The sequence below is a fragment of the Amblyomma americanum genome, chromosome 7 (genome assembly GCF_052857255.1).
Source record: "Amblyomma americanum isolate KBUSLIRL-KWMA chromosome 7, ASM5285725v1, whole genome shotgun sequence".
NCBI lineage: Eukaryota > Metazoa > Arthropoda > Arachnida > Ixodida > Ixodidae > Amblyomma > Amblyomma americanum.
The window spans coordinates 10,325,178-10,347,370 of NC_135503.1; the positions used below are offsets into that span (position 1 = coordinate 10,325,178).

General features: G+C 49.9%; 1 protein-coding gene across 3 annotated transcripts; it reads right to left on the bottom strand.

Annotated features, from left to right (window-relative positions):
* Window positions 1–2,976: 2,976 nt before the first annotated feature.
* On the bottom strand, window positions 2,977–16,047 carry LOC144098430 (uncharacterized). Of its 3 annotated transcripts, none has more exons than XM_077631094.1 (3): window positions 15,909–16,047; window positions 11,571–11,957; window positions 2,977–5,191 (listed from the first exon to the last, which is right to left on the bottom strand). In XM_077631094.1, exons 2-3 carry the CDS (start codon window positions 11,926–11,928, stop codon window positions 3,102–3,104), a joined length of 2,448 nt encoding a protein of 815 aa, XP_077487220.1. In that variant the 5' UTR covers window positions 11,929–11,957; window positions 15,909–16,047; the 3' UTR covers window positions 2,977–3,101. The 3 variants fall into 3 exon arrangements, with proteins under 3 accessions (XP_077487220.1, XP_077487221.1, XP_077487222.1); XM_077631095.1 differs by lacking the exon at window positions 15,909–16,047 and adding an exon at window positions 12,064–12,129; XM_077631096.1 differs by lacking the exon at window positions 2,977–5,191 and adding an exon at window positions 12,064–12,136 and having other exon boundaries at window positions 9,484–11,957; window positions 15,909–16,015.
* Between the last annotated feature and the right edge of the window lie 6,146 nt (window positions 16,048–22,193).

Below are 22,193 nucleotides of genomic sequence, written 5' to 3' on the forward strand. Positions count from 1 at the left end.
GAGGGCGTGGCGACGGATTTCACCGGCGTTCCTTCTCACGCGCTCGCGAAAAAACTAAACCTCCCCCAACCAGCGGCACGATGTGTCCCGTACTTTTGCGGAATGCGCAGAACCACACAAATTACTACTATTGCCAAGCGGTCTTCCCTGCCGATATCACGGTATTCATCGATGGCTCGGTCATAAAAGGCAGGTCGAGAAATGCCACTCATCGTTAGCATGCATACTGCCATATGTGAATGGTGGGGTTGTTACAGACGTATCGTGTAGGATGTTGCTGAATACTGTCGCTACAGGAACAGCACTGTATCTACGGTTCGAACCGAATACATTATCAGTGGTGGTTCACAATTGCTTTTTGGGGAAAGGAAATGGCGCAGTGTCTGTCTCATATATCGGCGGACACCTGAACCGCGCCGTAAGAGAAGAGATAAAGGAATGAAAGAAGAAAGAGGTGCTGGAGTGGAGGGCTCCGAAATAATTTCGACCACCTCGGCATCTTTAACGTGCACTGACATCGCACAGCACACGGGCGCCTTTGCGTTTTTCCCTCATAAAAACGCAGCCGCCGCGGTCGGGTTCGAACCCGGGAACTCCGGACCAGTAGCCGAGCGCCCTAACAACTGAGCCACCGCGGCGGGTATGACCATTTCAAGTTCTGGAGCAATCTCGGAGCAGAAAACATTCATTTTGGAGCACCTTTGTATCAGAACGATAATTCTGGAGCTACTCGGGAGCAGCACGAACGGAATAAAGGAGTCACCCAGAAGAGTTTGTTACGATATCAGCGTGTCTAGATAGGAAGAAAAAAATACACAAAAAAGTGCTCATAAACAAGAATGACAGAACATTTTATTAATGCTGGCACTGTCTCACACGCAAGTGCAGCCACGCATGCTGGACTTGAAGTCCAAAGGACATGTCCTTAAACCATTCTTTTTTTTTTCATATTGGCACTATCTCAACGCTTCTTGAAGTTTTCACAAATTCATCAAGCTCACAAAGTGAATCAGCAAGGCTGAAATTTCCTTGTTCCAACGACGCTAGACACCGTGGACCTGCTCCAAGCTTTTGTTCTTCAAACCAAAAGATGTGACTTCTGCACGCTTCAGGGATGACTGACATGGCTCCGTTAACAATAAGAACTCTAACTCACTCCTATTAACGTCGAGCGTTCCACAGGGATCTGTGCTTGGCCCACTACTATTTCTCATATACATTATTGATCTGCCTTCAAACGTAACAGCTAACATACGCATGTTCGCTTACGACTGTGTACTTTATCGTGCTATTCTCACCACTGCTGACCAATCTTCTCTTCAAAATGATCTCAATGCTGTTCAGGAGTGGTGTAATAAGTGGCTAATGGAACTTAACCCACTTAGATGTAGTCTTTTGTCCATCAGCCGCCGCCGTAATCCACTAATTTTCTATTACGAAATATCAGAACTTCCCGTACAAATAGTTCAGTCATACAAGTGCCTAGGCGTGACAATTTCTAGCGATCTTTCTTGGAGCTTGCATGTTACTAATATAATATCGTCAGCAAACAAGACGCTAGGTTTCCTCTAGCGCCATCTTCACCATGCTCCAAAATATGTAAAGTTATTAGCTTACAAATCATTCGTCAGGTCCAAACTAGAATTTGCATCGTTCATTTGCAATCCTTATCAAGCTTACCTTATCAATGCCCTCGAATCTGTTCAAAATCGCGCTGCTCGCTTCATTCATTCATCGTACTCTTATGACATCAGCGTTTCCTCCTTAAAAACAGCATCTGGATTATCACCCTTATCGCTCCGCCGTCGCATTGCCAGCCTGTTTTTTTTCTACAGATTCTTCCACAGCCCTATGCACATCGCACCTTATATTCTTCCCCCAGCACGCATATCTCATCGCACCAGCCATCACCCACAAGTTGCCCGTCCACGCTCACGCACCGTCACTTTTTCCGATTCCTTCTTTCCTCGTGCAGCCGCAGACTGGAACGGCCTTCCAAACTACGTTGCCATCATCACTTGCTCAAGTCTTTTCGCTGAAAATGTAAACACTTTCCTGTTATTGTGAATATGCGCTTTTAATTGTTGCCACCCCTTATGTAACACCCCTCTTTTGAAGCCTTTAAGGTAATAAAATGAAATGAGATGTGTGACATGATGTGCGAACATGGAGGAAGAAAGACTAGGGAGAAGCCCTCGATATCCGAGCTGCACGTCAACAAGTGTGCCGGAAGCCATGCGCTTTCGCAAGGACAGATGGGAGTCTTTGGCCGAAGGCGCAGCCAATAGTAACGCTGGGCTCAGTGGCGTCGTCTGCCGCAATGCCTGCAGCACATGCGCAAGCGCGCTGGGACGGCAGCACAGTAGGAGGGGTGGGGGGAGAGCAGGGGGCAGCTGGTTTCAAAAAGATTTAACCACCTCTCCCGAGTTCTTTCCTTCCTCCATGTGGCGAATGAACTGGCTGCATGCTATATTTACCACAAGCCAGCCCACCCTGGACTGCCAACTGCGGAAACGTTTTAGTAGGATGCCAACTAAAATCCTGAATTGTTCTAATAATAGTCGTTTTACCTTGACCACGTCTTCCTTTTGGCGCACCTGAAGCGCAATATTGATCACTTTGCCGCTTTTGGAGCAGACTGGAGTAGCATATGCAAATGGAGCAGCTGGAGCACCACTGCATAATGAACCAGAATGCAAACAATGCGGGCAACTGCTTTTCTCAGAAGCTAATTTATTAGCTTAAGAGTATGCACACATGGAATGCAGTTCTCGCACAAAGCACAGAGGAACAGAACAAACAAGCGTCCATGAAATCCGTCACTTCATCGCACGAACCGGACTCGTCGTCCGTTGCGTCCGATTAAAAGGGCTTTTCCCCAAAGCTTGCTCTCGCCCCTTGTGATTGCCATTCACTTCACTGCTGATGCTAACCTGTGACCTGGCTTCATTATCCAACGTCTCTGATGGCATATTCGCAAGTCCCTCTAGAGCAGCGAACAATAAAGAGCCTTGTCTTTGTTCTCCTCCAGCGTCGCCTTGTACAGAAACAGCGGATGACGGCTCTCCTTTCTCAGATACCGTCACATCAACAGCAGCCATCTATTTGGCATTATCTGGCAGCGGCCTTACACCAGACACTTCGTGAGCTGCAATCGCCCTCAAAAGTGATGACGCAGCGGATTCCTTCTTGACTTCCCTGCGACCAAAGACCTCAGGACCGCAAGCTTCAGCTTGAGCGTTATTCCCGTTCTTGGCAGCTTCCTCTTCCTTTTCAAGCTGACACGTCACTGGCTGAGGGCCCGTTTCATCCGTGGAAGAAGGCTGCCCCTTGTCAAAGATTTTCGTTTCAACAGCAGCCGTTGATCTGGCATACTCTGACAGGGCCCTCACCACAGACACTTCGTGAGCGCTGATCGCCTTTGCAAGAGGCTCTGCGGCGGCCCCCTCCTTGACTTCCATGTTGCCAGAGACATCAACGCCACAAGCCATCTGGCCTTCAGCTTCAGCACTATTCAAGTTGCCCGTGAAAAATTCCCGCTCTTTTTGCGGTTCAAACTTCACTGGCTCAGGAGCCGGTTGATACTCGGTTTTTGTCGAGACCTCGCACACAGTCTTCGCACGTACATGTAGCGGGGCTAGGCTCGACAGCTGCGCCTCTTGAGTAGTCAACGCTGCCCCGCCACTTTCGATTACAGATTGCAGACGTCCCTCCACTGATGCCATGCAGTAATTGCGAACGCGTAGAGGCGCTGTTTCCACGCAGACGGACAGAAGAGCGGGGCTCAAGTCGCGGGCGTACTTGAGCAGCTTTACCACGTACCTGACAGCTTGGTCCTCAGCGCTGTCAGGATTTGACTCCGTCCCGGTGTTCTCAGGCGCCGCTTCCAAAAACGGTGCCTCCTGCACAGTCTTGAGACACACTCGGTTGACCGAGCACAGGTCAAAGATGCCAGGGTGCACGTGGAACAGTTCAATGACCTCCAGCGCGGGGTATACGCATTCCAAGTAGTCCCTACAGTGCGGTGGCGCTGTTCTAGCTGCGTGGACGACGTAGTTGAAGCATATCGCCCGCGATGGTGATGTGGCATCTATGTGCTTGAGAACGTCGGTGAAGTAGAGCACTGCCAAGAGTTCAGTGTCCGTACTCCATCGACCTTCCGGCCAAGGTGGATGCTCTTGTCTCAAGCATACCTCACCGGCTTGCAAGTCGACGCAGAAGATGGCGGGGTGTCGCTGGACAATATGGCTCACTCTGGCTACCACGGATCTGCCGCCGGTGAGACATGGAGCCACCGGCGATAACGAGTACTTAGCTATGAGAGTGAGCTCCGGCAGAGATACCCCGGGTGAGAGTACGGAAGTACGTCCGCAGTGAGCCTGAACCTGGTGTTTCAGAAACAAGGCTTCACCGTAGTGGGGATCACAGTACCTGAGAGATACGTATCCACTGTCAGCTGCCGCAGTTATAAATTCCCAAGGGTAAAGCAGAAATAACCTGTTCAGGTTGTCGCGGTAGCCCACGTCTAGCGCATTTCTCTCCTCCTCCCCCATGAATGGGAGGTACATTGTCAGAGTGTGGACATCACACGGGTTGTCTTTAGTCGCCCCGATTTTTTGAAGAAGATCAACAAAGGAAAGAACTAGGTTGCGTTCTCTCAGGTATAACGCGTGGTTCCTTCTCTGGAAGCTGAGCGTCATCCGTGCAACAATACCGCTCTTATCGACCGTGAAGTCTCTCGGGTGCGACCTGAAGAAAATTTCCAAGTTGCCGTCATACAAGTTCATCAAGTGGTCGGACATACCGGGGACTGCTGATAGACAGTTGTGAAGCGCTTCACTCCATATATCCAGGCCTCCATCAGCCGCCTGGGTCTGCAGTGCCAGGTACCTGGCCAGCCAATGATCCACGGCTGCGATCGGAGAGTCCTCGGCCACGGTCACAGTGTCCTGCTCGGCGTCATAGCAGAAGTACGATGGCCTCTCGCGCACAAAGTGGCGGAACAGGTCTTCGGCGCCCGGCGCGAAGTAAGCGGCCAGCTCCTCGTCGTGTACCAGTGGTCGGCAGGCGGCCATTAGCTCAGACACTGGCCAGCTCGGTGAGCGTCTCTGCACGAGCAACTGCCACAGCCCGGGCAGCAGGTTCGGCTCTGCCGTCGACATGGTCAGCAAAACACCCCTGAGCCACGGTTCTGCAAGGAAGAAAAAACAAAATCATCCACACGCTGCCGCGTACTTGTATGATGCAAGGGTTGCTTCAATGGAGGGGATCTCACTTGATGCCCGCAACGTAAGCACCTCGAGAACGGGGAGCACAGGGTCAGCGTTCGAGTCAACAGCCAGCCGGTCGCAGAAGAAAGCTTTGCCTCTTCTTCTTTGCGGCACCCGGCAATGCCACGTGGAATAAGACAGCATCGGCGGGGCAATCGCCAAAGCCAAAAACAAAAAAAGATAGGACATTTACGTAATAAGCACCTTCTCACGACTCTCGAAGCACACGAATAGTGAATAATATTAATAATAAATTGGTTTTTGGGGAAAGGAAATGGCGCAGCATCTCTCATATATCGTTGAACATATGAACCGCGCCGTAAGGGAAGGGTAAAGGAGGGAGTGAAAGAAGAAAGAGGTGCCGTAATGGAGGGCTGCGGAATAATTTCGACCACCTGGGGATCTTTAACGTGCACTGACATAGCACAGCACACGGGCGCCTTAGCGTTTTTCCCCCATAAAAACGCAGCCGCCGCGGTCGGGTTCAAACCCGGGAAATCTGGATCAGTAGTCGAGCGCCCTAACCACTGAGCCACCTCGGCGGGTCACAAATAGTGAGCTGTGTCAGCTTTAGTGAGACAGCGAGAGGCTGCATATACCTTTTCCTTTCTAGTGTGTTTAATGCAACATACAGCGCGTCCACTCGTTGTGGAGGCCATGACATCGTCTTCAACTCTGGTCTGCACAACAGTGTAAAGGGAAGAGAATGACAGCGTCTGCGGCCATAGTCTCCCAGGGTTCTGGCCACTGACAAATCGCTAGTGCATTCAGCTGCAGTCCGAGGAGAACGCGCGTCTGAGGGCTTCTCAGGATGTCACCTCGGACGGAGACATCGCCGGTACACTATCGACATGCCGGCCAGCGTACCATCGAACAGGCATGAAAAAGCGGTCGGTGAACGGAGCTATTATACAGTTGCGCCGCTGTCCGGCTCCCTAGTCGGGTTCGCCTGTTATAGCGGAACAATAATGATAATAATAATAATTGCTTTTTATTGGGAAAAGGAAATCGCGCAGTATCTGTCTCAAATATAGGCGGACACCCGAACCGCTCCGTAAGGGAAGGGATAAAGGAGGGAGTGAAAGAAGAAAGGAAGAAAGAGGTGCCATAGTGGAGTGCTCCTGAATAATTTCGACCACCTCGGCATCTTTAACGTGCACTGACATCGCACAGCACACGGGCGCCTTTGCGTTTTTCCCTCATAAAAACGCAGCCGCCGCGGTCGGGTTCGAACCCGGGAACTCCGGACCAGTAGCCGAGCGCCCTAACAACTGAGCCACCGCGGCGGGTATGACCATTTCAAGTTCTGGAGCAATCTCGGAGCAGAAAACATTCATTTTGGAGCACCTTTGTATCAGAACGATAATTCTGGAGCTACTCGGGAGCAGCACGAACGGAATAAAGGAGTCACCCAGAAGAGGTTGTTACGATATCAGCGTGTGTAGATAGGAAGAAAATAATACACAAGAAAAGTGCTCATAAACAAGAGTGACAGAACATTTTATGATTGCTGGCACTGTCTCACACGCAAGTGCAGCCACGCATGCTGGACTAGAAGTCCAAAGGACATGTCCTTAAACCATTCTTTTTTTTTTCATATTGGCACTATCTCAACGCTTCTTGAAGTTTTCACAAATTCATCAAGCTCACAAAGTGAATCAGCAAGGCTGAAATTTCCTTGTTCCAACGACGCTAGACACCGTGGACCTGCTCCAAGCTTTTGTTCTTCAAACCAAAAGATGTGACTTCTGCACGCTTCAGGGGTGACTGACATGTATCCGTTAACAAAAAAAAAGAACTCTAACTCACTCCTACTAACGTCGGGCGTTCCACAGGGATCTGTGCTTGGCTCACTACTATTTCTCATATACATTAATGATCTGCCTTCAAACGTAACAGCTAACATACGCATGTTCGCTGACGACTGTGTACTTTATCGTGCTATTCTCACCACTGCTTACCAATCTTCTCTTCAAAATGATCTAAATGCTGTTCAGGAGTGGTGTAATAAGTGGCTAATGGAACTTAACCCACGTAAATGTAGTCTTTTGTACATCAGCCGCCGCCGTAATCCACTAATTTTCTCTTACGAAATATCAGAACTTCCCATACAACTAGTTCAGTCATACAAGTGCCTAGGCATAACAATTTCTAGCGATCTTTCTTGGAGCTTGCATGTTACTAACATAGTAACCTCAGCAAACAAGACGCTAGGTTTTCTCAAGCGCCATCTTCACCATGCTCCAAAACATGTAACGTTATTAGCTTGCAAATCATTCGTCAGGTCCAAACTAGAATTTGCATCGTCCATTTGCAATCCTCATCAAGCTTGCCTCATCAATGCCCTCGAATCTGTTCAAAATCGCGCTGCTCGCTTCATTCATTCATCGTACTCTTATGACATCAGCGTTTCCTCCTTAACAACAGCATCTGGATTATCACCCTTATCGCTCCGCCGTCGCATTGCCAGCCTGTCTTTATTTCACAAATTCTTCCACAGCCGTATGCACATCGCACCTTATATTCTTCCCCCAGCCCGCATATCTCATCGCACCAGCCATCACCCACAAGTTGCCCGTCCACGCTCACGCACCGTCACTTTTTACGATTCCTTCTTTCCTCGTGCAGCCGCAGACTGGAACGGCCTTCCAAACTACGTTGCCATCATCACTTGCTCAAGTCTTTTCGCTGAAAATGTAAACACTTTCCTGTTATTGCGAATATGCGCTTTTAATTGTTGCCACACCTTATGTAACACCCCTCTTTTGAAGCCTTTAAGGTAATAAAATGAAATTAGATGTGTGACATGATGTGCGAACATGGAGGAAGAAAGACTAGGGAGAAGCCCTCGCTATCCGAGCTGCACGCTGTTGTGATCGGAGGCCCCGACAGCGGGAACAGACGAGCCCGGCAGGCGCCATCGAACTATGTTTGAGCCAAAGGTGCTGTCGTCCTGAGAAGAGGATTAGGAACGGCTCCTGGCGACGGTGAGCTGTGACGAAAGGCCTCCCATCCTTTCGTCCGGAGTATGGAATGCGGCGTTTCTCCCGAACTGCGCCCTCACGTGGACCGGCAGAAAGACCCGAACAAAGGCGCCGGACCCGCCTCGCTCGCTTGCACTTGCGCGGCCAGACAAAGTGGGGGCGGACACGGCTGACTCATCTTACCCTCTGGAATGCCCGGGGGCGTCAGGACGCATCTTTCCACGGAGAGGATCACCGCCTACAAACCCAACGACCTTATGCACATGGTCAACCCGTCGGAAACCACATTCCAGGACGCCTCTTTCCCACGGAGGGCATCACCGCCTGCTAAGCCAACGACCTTATGCACCTGGTCAACTGGTCGGAAACAGCATTCCAGGACCTCAAGGCGCCAGGATTCCTTATCGCCTGTGCACGTGTTTGTGGGGGCGGAGCGGTCACGGGGGAGGGAAGAGACTATGAAGAGTGTGTCTGCCCATTGGACGCTTGATCAGCCACCGGTTTCCCTAGCTAGGTGCCTAGGGAATATCCACTGTATTTAAGCCACAATTTGGCTGGTTTCACGGCACTTCATCTCTGACTTTTGGTCTCCCTGCTTCGGTTGTAAATATGTAAATAAACCTTCAAGTTTACCAACCCTCCTGAAGGCTTCCCCTCCGTCGTCTGCAGAGTTCATTGTCATGCGGTGAAGGCCTCGGTCCCGATACCCAAGCATATCAACGCCAACAAGTGTGCCGGAAGCCATGCGCTTTCGCAAGGACAGCTGGGAGTCTTTGGCCGAAGGCGCAGCCAATAGTAACGCTGGGCTCAGTGGCGTTGTCTGCCGCAATGCCCGCTGCGCATGCGCAAGCGCGCTGAGACGGCAGCACAGTAGGAGGGGTGGGGGGAGAGCAGGGGGCAGCTGGTTTCAAAAAATATGATTTAACCACCTCTCCCGAGTTCTTTCCTTATTCCTTGTGGCGAATGAACTGGCTGCATGCTATATTTACAAGCCAGCCCATCCTGGACTGCCAACTGCGGAAACGTTTTAGTAGGATGCCAACTAAAAGCCTGAATTGTTCTAATAATAGTCGTTTTACCGTGACCACGTATTCCTTTTGGCGCACCTGAAGCGCAATATTGATCAGTTTGCCGCTTTTGGAGCAGACTGGAGCAGCAAATGCAAACGGAGCAGCTGGAGCACCACTGCATAATGAACCAGAATGCAAACAATGCGGTCAACTGCTTTTCTCAGAAGCTAATTTATTAGCTTAAGAGTATGCACGCATGTAATGCAGATCTCGCACAAAGCACAGAGGAACAGAACAAACAAGCGTCCATGAAATCCGTCACTTCACCGCACGAACCGGGCTCGTCGTCCGTTGCGTCCGATTAAAAGGGCTTTTCCCCAAAGCTTGCTCTCGCCCCTTCTGATTGCCATTCGCTTCACTGCTGTTGCTAACCTGCGACCTGGCTTCATTATCCAACGTCTCTGATGGCATATTCGCAAGTCGCTCTATAGCAGCGAACAATACAGAGCCTTGTCTCTGTTCTCCTCCAGCGTCGCCTTGTACAGAAACAGCGGATGACGGCTCTCCTTTCTCAGATACCGTCACATCAACAGCAGCCATCTATTTGGCATTATCTGGCAGCGGCCTTACACCAGACACTTCGTGAGCTGCAATCGCCCTCAAAAGTGATGACGCAGCGGATTCCTTCTTGACTTCCCTGCTACCAAAGACCTCAGGACCGCAAGCTTCAGCTTGAGCGTTATTCCCGTTCTTGGCAGCTTCCTCTTCCTTTTCAAGCTGACACGTCACTGGCTGAGGGCCCGTTTCATCCCTGGAAGAAGGCTGCCCCTTGTCAAAGATTTTCGTTTCAACAGCAGCCGTTGATCTGGCATACTCTGACAGGGCCCTCACCACAGACACTTCGTGAGCGCTGATCGCCTTTGCAAGAGGCTCTCCGGCGGCCTCCTCCTTGACTTCCATGTTGCCAGAGACCACAACGCCGCAAGCCATCTGGCCTTCAGCTTCAGCACTATTCAAGTTCCCCGTGAAAAATTCCCGCTCTTTTTGCGGTTCAAACTTCACTGGCTCAGGAGCCGGTTGATACTCGGTTTTTGTCGAGACCTCGGACACAGTCTTCGCACGTACTACATGTAGCGGGGCTAGGCTCGACAGCTGCGCCTCTTGAGCAGTCAACGCTGCCCCGCCACTTTCGATTACAGATTGCAGACGTCCCTCCACTGATGCCATGCAATAATTGCGAACGCGTAGAGGCGCTGTTTCCACGCAGACGGACAGAAGAGCGGGGCTCAAGTCGCGGGCGTACTTGAGCAGCTTTACCACGTACCTGACAGCTTGGTCCTCAGCGCTGTCAGGATTTGACTCCGTCCCGGTGTTCTCAGGCGCCGCTTCCAAAAACGGTGCCTCCTGCACAGTCTTGAGACACACTCGGTTGACCGAGCACAAGTCAAAGATGCCAGGGTGCACGTGGAACAGTTCAATGACCTCCAGCGCGGGGTATACGCATTCCAAGTAGTCCCTACAGTTCGGTGGCGCTGTTCTAGCCGCGTGGACGACGTAGTTTAAGCATATTGCCCGCGACGGTGATGTGGCATCTATGTGCTTGAGAACGTCGGTGAAGTAGAGCACTGCCAAGAGTTCAGTGTCCGTACTCCATCGACCTTCCGGCCAAGGTGGATGCTCTTGTCTCAAGCATACCTCACCGGCTTGCAAGTCGACGCAGAAGATGGCGGGGTGTCGCTGGACAATATGGCTCACTCTGGCTACCACGGATCTGCCGCCGGTGAGACATGGAGCCACCGGCGATGACGAGCACTTAGCTATGAGAGTGAGCTCCGGCAGAGATACCCTGGGTGAGAGTACGGATGTACGTCCGCAGTGAGCCTGAACCTGGTGTTTCAGAAACAAGGCTTCACCGTAGTGGGGATCACAGTACCTGAGAGATACGTATCCACTGTCGGCTGCTGCAGTTATAAATTCCCAAGGGTAAAGCAGAAATAACCTGTTCAGGTTGTCGCGGTAGCCCACGTCTAGCGCATTTCTCTCCTCCTCCCCCATGAATGGGAGGTACATTGTCAGAGTGTGGACATCACACGGGTTGTCTTTAGTCGCCCCGATTTTTTGAAGAAGATCAACAAAGGAAAGAACTAGGTTGCGTTCTCTCAGGCATACCACGTGGTTCCTTCTCTGGAAGCTGAGCGTCATCCGTGCAACAATACCGCTCTTATCGACCGTGAAGTCTCTCGGGTGCGACCTGAAGAAGATTTCCAAGTTGCCGTCATACAAGTTCATCAAGTGGTCGGACATACCGGGGACTGCAGACAGACAGTTGTGAAGCGCTTCGCTCCATATATCCAGGCCTCCATCAGCCGCCTGGGTCTGCAGTGCCAGGTACCTGGCCAGCCAATGATCCACGGCTGCGATCGGAGAGTCCTCGGCCACGGTCACAGTGTCCTGCTCGGCGTCATAGCAGAAGTACGATGGCCTCTCGCGCACAAAGTGGCGGAACAGGTCTTCGGCGCCCGGCGCGAAGTAAGCGGCCAGCTCCTCGTCGTGTGCCAGTGGTCGGCAGGCGGCCATTAGCTCAGACACTGGCCAGCTCGGTGAGCGCCTCTGCACGAGCAACTGCCACAGCCCGGGCAGCAGGTTCGGCTCTGCCGTCGACATGGTCAGCAAAAGACCCCTGAGCCACGGTTCTGCAAGGAAGAAAAAACAAAATCATCCACACGCTGCCGCGTACTTGTATGATGCAAGGGTTGCTTCAATGGAGGGGATCTCACTTGATGCCCGCAACGTAAGCACCTCGAGAACGGGGAGCACAGGGTCAGCGTTCGAGTCAACAGCCAGCCGGTCGCAGAAGAAAGCTTTGCCTCTTCTTCTTTGCGGCACCCGGCAATGCCACGTGGAATAAGACAGCATCGGCGGGGTAATCGCGAAAGCCAAAAACAAAAAAAGATAGGACATTTACGTAATAAGCACCTTCTCACGACTCTCGAAGCACACGAATAGTGAATAATAATAATAATAATAATAATAATAATAATAATAATAATAAATAAATAATTGGTTTTTGGGGAAAGGAAATGGCGCAGCATCTGTCTCATATATCGTTGAACATCTGAACCACGCCGTAAGGGAAGGGTAAAGGAGGGAGTGAAAGAAGAAAGAGGTGCCGTAATGGAGGGCTCCGGAATAATTTCGACCACCTGGGGATCTTTAACATGCACTGACATAGCACAGCACACGGGCGCCTTAGCGTTTTTCCCCCATAAAAACGCAGCCGCCGCGGTCGGGTTCAAACCCGGGAAATCTGGATCAGTAGTCGAGCGCCCTAACCACTGAGCCACCTCGGCGGGTCACGAATAGTGAGCTGTGTCAGCTTTAGTGAGACAGGGAGAGGCTGCATATACCTTTTCCTTTCTAGTGTGTTTAATGCAGCATACAGCGTGTCCACTCGTTGCGGAGGCCATGACATCGTCTTCAACTCTGGTCTGCACAACGGTGTAAAGGGAAGAGAATGACAGCGTCTGCGGCCATAGTCTCCCAGGGTTCTGGCCATTGACAAGTCGCTAGTGCATTCAGCTGCAGTCCGAGGAGAACGCGCGTCTGAGGGCTTCTCAGGATGTCACCTCGGACAGAGACATCGCCGGTACACTATCGACATGCCGGCCAGCGTACCATCGAACAGACATGAAAAAGCGGTCGGTGAACGGAGCTATTATACAGTTGCGCCGCTGTCCGGCTCCCTAGTCGGGTTCGCCTGTTATAGCGGAACAATAATGATAATAATAATAATTGGTTTTTATTGGGAAAAGGAAATCGCGCAGTATCTGTCTCAAATATCGGCTGACGCCCGAACCGCGCCTTAAGGGAAGGAATAAAGGAGGGAGTGAAAGAAGAAAGGAAGAAAGAGCTGCCGTAGTGAAGGGCTCCGGAATAATTTCTACCACCTGGGGGTCTTTAAGGTGCACTGACATCGCACAGCATATGGGCGCGTTAGCGTTTTGCCTGCATAAAAACGCAGCCGCCGCGGTCGGGTTCGAACCCGGGAACTCCGGACCAGTAGCCGAGCGCGCTAACCGCTGAGCCACCGTGGCACGGACAGAGTTTTGGGGCGTCCGCTTTTTTTTTTTTACTTTGAAAGAGGCCTACTGTCCTAGCTATTCTGTAAATGAGCTCAAAACACCAGTTCACAGCATTAATAATTTTGCACCGTCACTTTCGGTCTCTGTCGGCGGCAGTGCTTGAAGTGCACCGTGATATAGCGGTCGACTGGCCAGCCTGCATGGGCTAGCACAATACTGCGTAACGTCGGCGTCGCCGGCAAGCACTGGGTTCTGTGACGTCACAATAATTGGGGCAACAGCGGCCTGACGTCACTCGATGAGGGTGCAAATACCGAGCGGCTCATCGGACAACATTACAAATGAGAATAAATTATCTTTCACTGAACGCCTGAGACTGAAACTTGCTAGAATGCATCTACTCACGCTCATGAAACAAAGCGTCAGCTATATATAACTGAAGTGCACTAACAATGAGGCCCGTGTACCAGCTAATGTACGCGAAATCCACCGGAATCTGTTATAATTCAAACGCTGTCACATTTGAATTATAGCAGACACCAGCGGACGGGAACTACCCATAAAAAGCACTTTCGTGCTCTTTCAAATGGCAAAACATGTATTTAATACTGCCTCCCAAGCTGCCGTCGACAACTCGACATACATCCAGGAAAGGTTGTCCAGCATCACGGCGCAATGCTAAGAATACTGCAGAAACGTCGCTACTATGCAGGGGATGATTACTAAAACAACCACAAAGCTATACACAAACACGTGGCGTCAGTGCCAGCCTGCATGCGTATCGGGCCCGCTACTTCTCTGTTCCACACCCTGTGTCGAACATTGCGACCGCCGTCGCGAGCTCTTCGCCTAAAACCGGTGTCGCAATATCTGAGTCAACTTTTCACTCATTACTAAACCTGATGCCGAACTTATGCACGAGTCATCAAGTGCCGCAGTTATGTTGGCCAAAATCTCCCTGTCAACTTCCTGCTTTCCGCGAGTCAACTCTTAACTGCCCTAATTCATGACAGCTTACGGTAGATTTCCTAAAAATTTGCACGGTTTATGGTCGGAGGTGTTGACAGTTGACTTCATGATCTGATGGCAGTGTACCGCAGGCACGGTTACGGTTATGTTAGGCATAACGCTTGTTTATGTTTTAGATGCGTTAACAATTAATTGTTAATCTATAACAAATAACGTAATACCGTACACATTTCGTAGGTTTAAGTTTAGGTTATATTATCGGATTTCGTTTAGTTTTATGCACGGCGCATTCCAGTCTGGAGCAGCCCTCTGAATCCGCGAAGGAGCACGATATCCGTCCAATCAAAACTCCGAATCCAAATCACTTATTGAGGCACGCTCTTCGGTTTCGGGAGCATTGAAACTTCGGATCGCAGATTAAATGCGCCATCAGAGGCGTCGATCATCAATTAGCAATTCGGTTGAGACTACATGGCGAGCTTCTGTCCGGTAAGCGGCCTGCGAGTTCTTTTAAAACGAAGTCGCCAGCAAGACCTTCCCTGCTGCTCGTCTGCCGCTGTTGCGGCAACGATGACGGACGACGCCTGCGGCGGGGCCGGTGTTGCGCTCCCCACGGGTTGTGCCTCGAAAAAGACACCCGTAGTAAAAAGGATAACGGCTCTGTTGAGGGCAAGGGAGAAGAAGCAAAGCACACTATTTTCCTCGCACACATTCCCGCTCATCATCCGGAGCTGACGGGGCAGTTGTTAGCGCGCGGAATCGCCGCATGCGATAACTGCGCAGAGCCGCGCTTAGCCACTCGCAAGGTTGGAAACCCCGAGTTCCATACCGAAGTATATTGTATGTACATTACATACTGTACGTACCACGAAAGTAACCTACAGCAGCGGCTTTTTCAACAAGCAGAAAGGACGGATGCATGAGTGAGTACATTTACGGGTATCTGACGGTTTGCGAAAAAACACAAATTGTAATCGCTGGCAAGTTAATGGCTATACGTGCGGTTTAACGTCCTGACACCGCACGTGGGAGCCGTAGTGCAAGGCTCCAGATTAGTTTCGAGCGGTTCTCGAGCGGCTGAGCCTATAGCGCCGCACAGCACACGCGGGCTTTTGAAATTCGCCTCCGGCGATATGCGGCCGCCGCGACCTTGGGATCAGCAGGGCCGGAGGACAAAGCCACTGAGCCGCCATTGCCGGCAAGCTAATTAGGCAAGCATGCAATGAGGGAGCTAAAACACTGCGCATATGCTTGATCTCGCAGACTAACGCCGTTACAACAAGGTAAACAAGCGACGACAAATAGCCACACGCTCCAAGTTGTCCGACTGGCTTTTCTACGATCGCTTTGCATGCCGCTCCAGCGAGGAAGTTGTCTCCGCTGGAATGTTACGCATTCCAAGGCGTTGCCAACTCGCAAGCATCATCATCGTCGGCCTGACTACGCCCGCTGCGTAGTCAGGCCGATATCTCTCCAAATAACCCTGCTCTGTGCCCCCCCCCCCCCCCCTTACTCCTTAATCTCATCCGCCCACCTCATTTACGCGTGATTAAAGATTTCCATGCTACCAACACTGTTCCTAAGAATGATTACCTGTGGTTAGCTTGAGCTGCAGTACTCGGATGCTCGGCCGTCGATCGAGTTGGACGCGCTACTGCGGGTTCTTTGGGACGTGCTTCCTTGGCGTCTGCGACTGAAGCGCGCTTTCCTTCCCGCGGTGTGTTGAGTTTCGTACAAGATCGGCCCAGGCTGGCCGCAGGTGTATTGGTGCGCCGACTGACCGCTGCTGGTATGATAACACGGCTGCCGAGTCACGCGTAAGAGCAACGTCACAGAGCAGCGCCGAAACATTTGCTGAGAGCATTCTGGCCGCGGATCGGAAGAAGCTATAGACGAGCCGTCGCTGACTTCACAGGGCACTTGCCTGGCTCCTTTTTATCTGAGCGCGCATCTGCGGTTCTTTGCAGAATTTTGTGCACACCTCATTGTGCCGGGATGAAAACCCTTCTCTGCAACCGCGCGTGTGTGCGTGCGCGCGTGTGTAAGACATATGCTGCATGAAGAAGACATGCGCTCCATGTGCCACATGTCGTCTCGCGAGATGAGTGCCGCCCAGTGTGTGCGTATAGTCTCCTCTAACCCAGACCACTCCAAGCAATTCATCACCATCCTCCACTCACAATTTCACTCTCATTTTGCTTTCCCCCTTCCCCAGTGCGGAGTAGCAGGCCCACCCCTCCACCTCTTTCATTAGATTTCTTTCTCTTTCTCTACGCACTGCAGCATGCATTAACAGAGAGTTGTCGCTACCCTTGCATGTCACCAACCGCGACAAACATAGCAATGCTCCGGTATACACGTTTCACAAAAAGAGACTGCCAATCTGTGAACAGGTGGTGCTCTCACGCAAAAAGAAGTTCCGAGAAAGTGAAAGGAGGATGTGGCGTAAATCAGCTGGAATTACAATGGCAGCTGCGGCGAAATACACTGTGGTTCAACTCTTCTCTGCATCATGAAGCCAGATTTCTGTCGCTGTCGGAAGCCCGGCAGAGATGTACACTTATGATCTCGGTTCCGGCTGACATCTTCTTGCCCACATTGACTGTGATCTGGTGCGCTATTTTGACGATGAGACAACTCTGAAAATATTTAGGTACGTTGATGACTATTTAGTGTTCCTTAAAGGTCGACCTGGCGCGACGCACACTGTGATTGTGGAAGAATTTTTGTCGATTTTCAGACGACATGGGAAGGGTCTGACCTTTACTCACGAGTTACCGGAACATGACAAGCTACAGTTTTTAGATATTAACCTGACTTTAACACCAGATCACGTTTGCTGGATGTACTTACCACGTGCACGGAAAGACCTGTTGCCTTTCAGGTCAGCACATTCCAAGACTGTTAGACGGGCTATCGGAACGTATTGCTTACAGGGCGCCTTGTCTAAGTCTTGCGCTCACCTGATGCACAAGAGCCTCAATAATCAGGTAATTAGGATGACGAAGGCTGGTTTTCCTGCTTCAATCACTGTTGCAGTGGCAGAGAAGCTTCTGCGCAAACTGAAAGATAGGACGTGCCGGGATAGTGGCCGTTCTAAGGAAATGAGGCCAGTGGTTCTACCGTATATCCACAGAATTTCCCACAACTTGAAGAACGTGGCGAAACGCTACGGAGTGCCGGTAGTTTTTACCGCCCCATGCAAGTTGGCCTCATTGTGCCCTCAGGTCATGTCCGGGGTGAAGAGGAAAGCGGACTGCGAGAAGCGTCATGCCACTCGTTTTGTCAGGTGCCAGAGGGGTGTCGTATACCAGATTCCCTCACCTGTGGCAGGGTATACATCGGTCAGACAGGCCGATGTCTGAATGAGCGCTTAAGGGAACACCAGCGTTCCATGAAATCAGGGACAGGGTCGAATTTACCCCTGCATTGTGGCGCATGCCCGGATGCTAGGCGCAATAACCCTTGCCTGCCTTTGCTGACAGATACAAAAGTTTTGAGGAGGAGCCGTGACCAGGTGGCGCGTGAGTTGGCGGAGGCGTTTTGTATCAAACAGAAGGATAAAGATTGCGTAAGTGACCCTTATATCAAACTGTATCAGAATGAAGACAAGTTTTTGGTTTCCACATGTGTGTGATGTGACAGTTTGAAACTATTATCAGAATGAAACTGTATCAGAATGAAGACAAGTTTTTGGTTTCCACATGTGTGTGATGTGACAGTTTGAAACTATTAAAGGAGTGTCGTGTTGTCAATAAAGTTAGTCGCGAGTCTGCGCCTGTTGTGTTATCTTCTTGTCCTTGTCTTTTTGTGCGCAGTACCTTCCTCCTTGTATTTACTTGCTGTTGTCGGCGGCTCTCGCCAGCTACCAGATGAGTAGCTCTTGTGTAGGGATTTTGCGTGGTTACATGGCCAACACGAATAGGGCGAACTGGCAATTAGTCGCACAATTCGTCGCTGCCGACGCAATCGCGTCCAGCTGCAGCGTAGTTATTATGATGTCATCAGAGAGAGCGTCGCTTAGCTGTGTCCGCGCTTTCCTGAATCGTCACCAAGAACCACATTTCCGCACGCAGAGTACCGCTCCATGCGCCAAGAGCAGAAAAAAATTCGTCTGCTATACAGGCAGCTGTTGCAAAACATGCGCAGGCGCTGCTGCGTATACCACGAGGGCGGTGCGATTTGCGTTGAGATTGCAAGCGCGAGAATACAATGAAATATTTAACGAAAACCACACTTTCTCCGGCAACAGGACGAAGCACACGCAACGGTGACGTCACGCGGCGAACTGGTTCAAAGCGAACCGTCTCGTGGATATACCTCTTGATGCCTTGATTCCCCGCTGTGCCCGCGCGTTGAACCTCTGGGAAGAGCTTCCCTACTAGTCTGGCACGAGACGGAAGGGGAGGAGACGGACGCATGTACAATGCAGTAGCACTCGAAATTAAGGCAGGCTGCGATCTGTAGATGACAGCGTGAGCGAATTCGGAAGCACATAGCTGCGGTATCAGTAGCGCGTACCGATCCCATGGATGCCGAGATGGATGCGCGCAATGCCAACACCGCCTACAAGAGGCATCTAAAACGAAGAATGTCACACTCAAAAAGAAATGCTGCGGTGGTCATACAATGACAAAGGATAATTAAATAACTGAAAAAACAGTTGATAAAGCCTGCATTTATTGGGGAAGCTCAGAGGGCAACTACGAAAGGTGGGAAATGACATTACAGAGAAACATGTACCAAGTGCAGAGCCTCAAGAGGGAAGAGTTATTGGTGGATGAACTGACGGGACTAATCACAAGCACCGTCCCCATAACAGGACAGAGGTGCGAAAAGGCCCACGGACAGTACCTGAAGGCATCCCTGAGGTTATAATCGAAAAGCAGGATGAGTGACAGCCATCATGGGTGAACTGCAAACACCTACTAAGAATTATTGTATGCAGTGCTGCACAGTTGGATGCTAATTAAAGTACAGTACTCACGGATTGAAATAGGACATTCGGAGCGCTAGCCTTGCAGTGCCATGCAGGCATGTGGTAAACCACAGGCCGGCTCATTGGCTACTGGAAGGAACAATTCTGCTTTGTAGATGTTCTCCCTCTCGCGCCATACCACAATGCACCACCTTGGTTCCATGAGCGTCTACGGGCGGCGCTCCATGAAGCGACGGCCACGCGCTCCGAATGTCCTATTTCAATCCGTGAGTACTGTACATGCATTTGAACACTGAACATGTGTACTGATGGAAATGGGGCAACAGGTGCTAGGCGGTAACTGGCAAGTATGTTACGGGGGGCCAGCGTTCTGAAGAACCAGTACGTACAGCATGCACTACATATCTATACACACTGGTTCCTGCACTTTGTTTGTAGCAATGGGTTAGTTCCACACGGTTCTCTGCGCTGCTGTTTGATAGCAGTATGTCGGGTGAATATGACTCATTATTTTTAGCTGGCGAACTTCTACGCAATCAAGTACATGCGTATAGTGAGTTTCCATTGTTTGCAAAAGAAAATCAACATCCTGAGTGAAGTACATTAACACTGAAGATGGCTGCCTGCATGCGAAATAACTGCAAGTAAAAAAAGTAATGGTGTATATCCGACAATGCTTTGCTGGCTTTGAGGAGGGTGGCCTTGGGACATACATTTTTCCTCTCAGGGTGACCTTCGAGTGTAATGGTCATGACACAAATTAAAAATAAATGCTTGGCACATATTAAACATCTGAACAAGCTGAAATTTCTGTGATCGAAATTTTATGATTCTGATTCACACACTATGTAACTTGTGTAGTGTCCAGCGATAACATGTGACAACCAAAAATATAAAATATAGAAACTGAACATTTCTTATTGGCTTACTTTGGAAGCGAACTCAATGCAAACAAAAATACTTGTTCTAGGGACATATCCGCATAGCTAGCATGGAACAAAAAAGAGACAACCCACAACAAACACCTCATTGATACTGCTAACTGTCCACAACGATGTCACGAACAGTGTCTGCTGGACTGTCCTGCAGAAGAAGTAGTGTACAGCAGATGCCTGTGCATTCTTAGAAGGGAATTGTACGGAGGCTTAGTCCATACTATCGGTTCTGACGTGAAGGTGACCTAGACAACATTGGTTGTTGCATCTGTAGAAAAGGCATCTGCTCCTGCTGATGTGGACTGCTTGTTCATGACCATTAATAATACTCTGTCACAGACCACTTTTGCCCAGCTTGGTTCTTCAGCTGTGGGAAATCTAGTATCACCTGTGTATCATTCTTCTTGTGTCCCTGTTCACTCCTGCCACAGTTCAATTCTATCTGCATCATCGTGTGTGTTGTAAAATGACAACAAACACACTGCTGTCTCTCATTAAACAAAAGGTGTATGTGTGTATTATGCATGCATGAAAAATTCACCATATTTTACCGCGTTGCTGTCAAATATGAATGCACCTATATATGAGGACATCACAAAGTTCCCAACCTTTAGGAACATGGAAGAGCAATGGTAACTGCAAGTGCATGCAATCTCACAGAAAAATGACGAAGCAACAATACTGATTTCTGTTCGTCATGTTTTTCAGGCCATTACGAAAGCCGGAATAGAAATACCACTGCGATGCTTTAAAGTGGCAACGGTGTGCATCACAGGGCTAAAGTGCACGGTTTTTATTCTGCAGTGATAGCAGGCAGGCCACTTCTTTTTACCAGTGCTTCCTGAGCTGCATTTCTACGAACACTGTGCAAACGAGTGTGCAGCATTGTAAGCAAGTGTGGGGAGTTCTGCTGAAGGGCAATCAATGTTGACATGTACAGAAACAAGGTGGCATTTAGTGCTTGTGGCCACAAAGCATTATTCTTAACTGTCCCATGAATTAAAAACAAAACGGTTGCTCAGTACTGCAGAAAAGCCTACATGTGCCTTCCGTAGTAATGTATACATAATTAGATACAGGAGTAAGTGCACCGGCTTACAGGTTAAGGGAATGCAAGAACCGATTTTTAAGGTTTAGACTGCAAATCTTGGCTGCGGCTAGGATGGAATGTTTTGTATAGGATTTCCAGAACGAGATGTATGATGGCGCAGGATAGAATGAAATGAAAAATAAGTTTCAAGTTTGTTTGGGGCGTACATGCATACGTTCTCCAAGGCCACAGTGGTGGTTCAATGGTTATGGCACTTGGCTGCTGACCCGAAGGACTCTGGTTCTATCCTGGCAGCTGCGGTCGAATTTCGATGGAGGTGAAATTCCAGAGGCCTGTATACTGTGCGATGTCAGTGCACGTGCTGCAGCCTAATGATGACAGCTTTTAAGTTTAAGATGAACCAACTGCAAAGTTAGTATCATCCTCAGCATACGTGAATATATAACAGTTACATGTATAAGCTACATGTACAAACATCACTGAGCCACATTATGAGGTCTGTGTTGCTTAGCTGAACAGAACAGACAAGCAAAAAGGAAAGACTGGTTAACACAGGTGGGCGCACTAATGCATGTTTACCTTTGCAGTGTGCGAATGTAGGTAGATAGAGCTAGCTTGTGCAGTGTGCAGGTTAGCCCAAATGCTAATATTGTGTACATCTGCCCCAATATTGCTTGAAATAAATTACGAAGAAAGGTATTGATGACCACGTTATGCATAAGACAGCATTGTATTGGTTTGCCGAGGTGACCGAGTGACTGCACACCATTTTTAGTTTGTGTCACACCTTAGTGGTCTTAAATGACATACTTGAGTGGCGAGCTTTGAAATGGTGTGCCAGGTGGGAGCTCGAAGAGTTCATCATTTATAGCATCACTTCTGTAGTGACCACTTCGAAGAACAGTAAGTTGCACATCCTTGTGGGGTGCAAGACAATTGCAGTCTTTCGTGGC

What these genes read in the sequence shown, in the direction of transcription:
- LOC144098430 (XM_077631094.1), bottom strand. Translation starts at nt 11,928, where the DNA reads ATGTCGACGGCAGAGCCGAACCTGCTGCCCGGGCTGTGGCAGTTGCTC. An exon ending in CTGTCTGTCTGCAGTCCCCG is followed by an intron (nt 5,192 to 11,570) that starts GTATGTCCGACC and finishes TCTTCCTTGCAG; the next exon opens with AACCGTGGCTCAGGGGTGTT.